The sequence below is a fragment of the Lycium ferocissimum genome, chromosome 6, assembly GCF_029784015.1.
Source record: "Lycium ferocissimum isolate CSIRO_LF1 chromosome 6, AGI_CSIRO_Lferr_CH_V1, whole genome shotgun sequence".
In the NCBI taxonomy this organism is placed as follows: Eukaryota; Viridiplantae; Streptophyta; class Magnoliopsida; order Solanales; family Solanaceae; genus Lycium; species Lycium ferocissimum.
The window spans coordinates 48,698,547-48,703,196 of record NC_081347.1 but is presented as its reverse complement, the minus strand read 5'-3'; the positions used below and the strand labels follow the sequence as shown (position 1 = coordinate 48,703,196).

The 4,650-nt window shown below is 35.4% G+C and overlaps 1 protein-coding gene across 1 annotated transcript; it reads left to right on the top strand.

Annotated features, from left to right (window-relative positions):
- Positions 1–773: 773 nt before the first annotated feature.
- LOC132060791 (cytosolic sulfotransferase 17-like) lies at positions 774–4,420 on the top strand. The gene has a single exon (XM_059453712.1). The coding sequence runs from the start codon at positions 1,107–1,109 to the stop codon at positions 2,034–2,036; it is 930 nt and encodes a 309-aa protein (XP_059309695.1). The 5' UTR covers positions 774–1,106; the 3' UTR covers positions 2,037–4,420.
- The last annotated feature ends 230 nt before the right edge of the window (positions 4,421–4,650 follow it).

Below are 4,650 nucleotides of genomic sequence, written 5' to 3'. Positions count from 1 at the left end.
TTTCCCGCTTCTCTTCAAAGAAAATGATTGATTATGTCAGTCAAGTTGAATGGAACGAAGAAGAGTCGCTGCCTCACTTGTCTTCAAGTGAGAATTTGAGTGATTGACAGTGTTCCTCCCCCCGATCTTCCAACAGTAAAGTGCCTGGAAATTGAATTTTGATTTAATAGTACAACGTGCAGTCTACCAAATGCAAATGCAAAGCTGTATAACTCTTTTTCCATAAAAAATAGTTTGACTAACTAGTAACATAAAGAAATGGACACGTACCCAATCTTTTTTCTTTTTTTATTCTTGTGCAAGGTGGGTGACAAATTTTCTAATCATCTTTTATGCAGAAGATTGTTGACTAACGAACAAATTGATGCATACATTTCTGAAGGTTGACATTCCATATGATAAAAGGTCGTACACTTTCCTTTTTATTTTGTTTCAAAAAGAATGATACATTTCTATATTTAAAAACAATTTAACTTAAAATTTCCCCTTTCACATTTCTATACAGCCACACAAATATCTATATCTTATTTTAGAGCACAAGTTTCAAAAGTCCTCCTTCCTTTCTTAAACTTCATGTCTAATCAATCTATATCACATAAATTGGTACGGAGGAAATATTAAAAATCAACCATCCAATAGGGTGAATTACACAATCTTAAAATATAGATTAGATATATGGTAGAAATACTGCCAAGTGCAGTGATCAGCTTCACAATTTATTTCATTTATTTTATGAACTAGAATATTGATTACGTGTCTTAGTTTTTGAGGTAGGTGTATTAGAGTAGGATTTGTTCATATACTTTGGAATAGCAAAATCGATGGTGTTATCCATGCACTTTGGAAGAGATGAATCGTAGACTAAATTAAAAGATACACGTACACTAGTCTAGATACATAATGTAGTTCACCTATAAATACTCATGTATGCTAATTAATAACCATTAATAATGTACAAGTAATTGTCTTTCTAGTGAGCTTTTGAGTGTTTGAAAGCTTTGTAGGGGTGGCTGCTTGTCTTTCTCAGCTATCTGATTCATTACAAATACTTCTCTTACTACTACTTAATTCCTCGTGAACTAGTAATTGCTTAATTTTTTCATTTTATGGAACCTCTCCATGAGTTCCATCTATCCTTACCAAAGGAAAACTGGTGGGGAGATAACTATCTCAATCAAATAAACGGTGTCTGGTTTGTTCCTAAATTTGTTCCTAGCATTTTGCGAGTGCTTAATGAGTTCAAGCCACTTTCTAATGATGTAATTTTGGCCTCTTTTCCAAAAACTGGAACAACATGGCTAAAGTCTCTTCTGTTTTCCATAATCAATCGCTCTTCCAAAGAGTCCTTGGTGGATAACCATCCCCATGAGCTTGTCCCTTCGCTTGAGATGCAAGTTTTTGAAAAATATGAATCATATCCTCTTGTAACTGACAACGATCTAGATTCGAGGAGGCTCTTTTCAACCCATATTCCCTACCAGCTTCCAGGAAAAGCTCTCGATTCAGCTAATTGTCGTGTTGTTTACATTACAAGAAAACCTAAAGATACATTGGTATCAATGTGGGATTTCACAAATAAATGGAAGGCTGCAGAAAAAGGGTCATGGAATCTTGAAGAAGCTATAGAGAAGTTTTGCTCCAGGATATTTCCTTGTGTATCTTATTATGACCATGTCATGGGATTCAAAAAGGCAAGCTTGGAGAAACCCAAAAATATATTCTTTGTAACTTATGAGGACCTGATGATGGACACAAAAACTCATGTCAAGAGATTGGCTGAGTTTCTAGGATGCCCTTTTGACAATGAGGAGGAAGTCGAGGAGATAGTGAAGAGTTGCAGCTTTGATATTCTGAGCAGCTATGAAGTGAACAAATCTCGGGACTTTCCATCTTGGTTTCAAGTGCCCTACAATTCTTTCTTCAGACAAGGTGTCGTTGGGGATCATAAAAACTATCTGGATGCTAAAACGATTGAGCGTATTGATGCATTGACAAGAGACAAGTTTCATGCAGCTGGTTTCATGTATGGCATTTAGCATTTTTTTCCATTTTAGGCTTTCAGTTTTGTTGTTCTCTTTTTTTTATTTATAGTATTTTCTGGTTTTCTATTCTTCACTAGATGAGTTGTGCCTGTGCACAGCACAGGCTTGCCCGACATTGTTGTTTGAGTTATTTCGAAGAGCAATAAGATGATCAGAATGGTGCTACAAAGAATTAGTGTCAAGCTGATTAAATGTAAACAACCTTCTCGGCATCCATTGACTTTGCCAACACTCCATTAAACTCTTGATCTTCAGAGGCATCACCCATGAAACAACAACCACATTTTTAAAAAATAACTCCCAACATTCCCTGGAGAATATGCAATGCAGGAATTAGTGTTCCACTGATTCCAAATCTTCCTCGCATAAATAGGATCTGCTACTTAGAGCATAACCCCTCTTTTATTCGGAGTTAGACAAGCCTCCCAGGTGACGATCCAGCCAAAACAGACAGCTTTAACAGGATTTTTGGTTCTCCAAATAGTCTTCCAAGGCCATCTAGATAACCCCTGTCCTTTTAGTAGAAGATGGTAACAATTGTTGACTGAAATTTTTTTATCCTTGCTGTTCACCCAGATCAAACCATCCACTTTATTCTGCATAAAAGAGATTGATCCTAACATTTGTAATAATTGACAGAAACCCTCCAACTCCCAATCATTAAGATTTCTTCTGAATTCTAATTGCCATCCTATGTTTGAATAGAAATCAGCAACATACCCCTCCTTCTGCATAGAACATCTAAACAGATCAGGAAAACCATATTCAAGCTTCTGTTCCCAATACAAGTGTCTTCCCAGAATTTAATTCTGGCGTAATTTCCCCAGAATATGTTCCTTGATTAAGTTGTCAACTTCCACTAATTCCCCTCCAATCATCATGTTATCAATACAATTAAATCTCTTATGAGTATTAGCCTGCTTATGAATTTTTTTTGTTTTTCTATCCCCCTGAGCCATCCACAGACTCCTAGATTTTTGTCTCTAAGATATTTCTTCAGACTTTGCCACTGCCTCCAGTTCCCTCACTAAGGAATTTCTTTCGGCTTCTACTTGTTCAGCATCTGTAGAGAATCTCCCACCATGATCAATCTCTTCTAGCTTAACTAGCTAGTGCCTTGTTTTTCCTATCTTCCAGCTTTACTAATTACAAACACCTCCGTATTCCTTTTTTTCAAAAACTCCTTTAATAATTTCAGCTTCTTTGCAAGGATAACATCAGGCTCTTCCTACACTTCATAAGATCTCCACCAGCTGTCAATTAAATCAGTAAAACCCATGTGTTCAAGGCACATATTTTCAGATTTGAAAGAGCCTTTTCCTCTTCTCCACTCACCACATTCCAACAAAATTGGACAATTATCTGATGTAGTTCTAGGTAGGACCCTCTACTTCATGAATTTAAAGTGTTCATCCCATCCTTCTGAAAATAAGGACTCTGTCTAGTCTAGAGGAATGAAATGTCGGAAACTTCTTTCACTTATTCTACTTGACGTTCCATAAAAGAATTATAATCACATTGCTAAACACATAGCATGAATGCTTCATGAAGACCATAGAAATGTCAAATATTGAGATAAAGGACCACTTTATTCTAAAATATATGCACCAAACACCTATGGATGTACAAAGCATGACTTAATGAATAACAACCTGGGAACCTTAATTTGCAGGGATTCAAATAAGAATTACTTGCAACTGCAATTTAGAAGAAATAAGTCATGTCTCTAAGGTCTTGAGATATTATATTTGTTCAAGAATGAGTGTTTTTCCTCAAGAATATCAGCAAAGAAGTTACATGTTGACATATTCAATTACTTGATTTAACTTTCTTTGCGAGTTTGCCAGCTTCTACGTTGATGCTGCCAATACTTTGTATTCTCTTTCTTAATTCCTTATTGTTCTCCATGTTTTCGTTCTCTAGAAAGTTGTTAGTTTTAGCATATGAAGGAGGTCTTTGCAAATTAGAGTTGACACACTTCAACTATATGTTAGATTGCTTCTCCATTTAAGCAACTGATTCTACTTGGTTTGGATAAACTAAAATAATATAACAAAAAAGAAAACAACCAAATCTATCAAAGAAGCTCATACATGTGATATGAGAATTAACAGTACATCGCATATCTTGTAGCTATATATACAACGAAGACATACATGCAACGCTCTCCAAACAAACCAAAACTAATAATAAACACATGCTCCTACTCGACTGTAGTATCAAATTCCTCAAGTTTGAGGTTTAACTTCTAATTCTACTAAGAAATAACGGTCAGTTCAGGAAAAAAGCAGAAACAATTTAAGACCACTAATGGAAGTAAACACCACTTAAAAGACACAAACTTTATGTGAATTCCTGCTCAATCTAGTACTCCTTCCGGTTCAAAATAAGTGTCCACTGAGCCTTTTTCGCACCCCTTAAGAAAACACTAACTGACTTAACTACCCTTATTAATAAGACTCTTGATTATTTATTGCCTTGAGTAAATAGGAGTAAATCTGAAAAAATAAAATTAATTTCTTCTTGATTTTGTAAGTGGACTGAACCGGAGAAAGTACCAATTTTTTTAATAAAAATCTCGAAAGCTTAATATTATCAGTGGGCGAAA

Bases quoted from the DNA above. Each gene is read 5' to 3' on its own strand.
- LOC132060791 (XM_059453712.1), top strand. From the start codon at position 1,107: ATGGAACCTCTCCATGAGTTCCATCTATCCTTACCAAAGGAAAACTGG.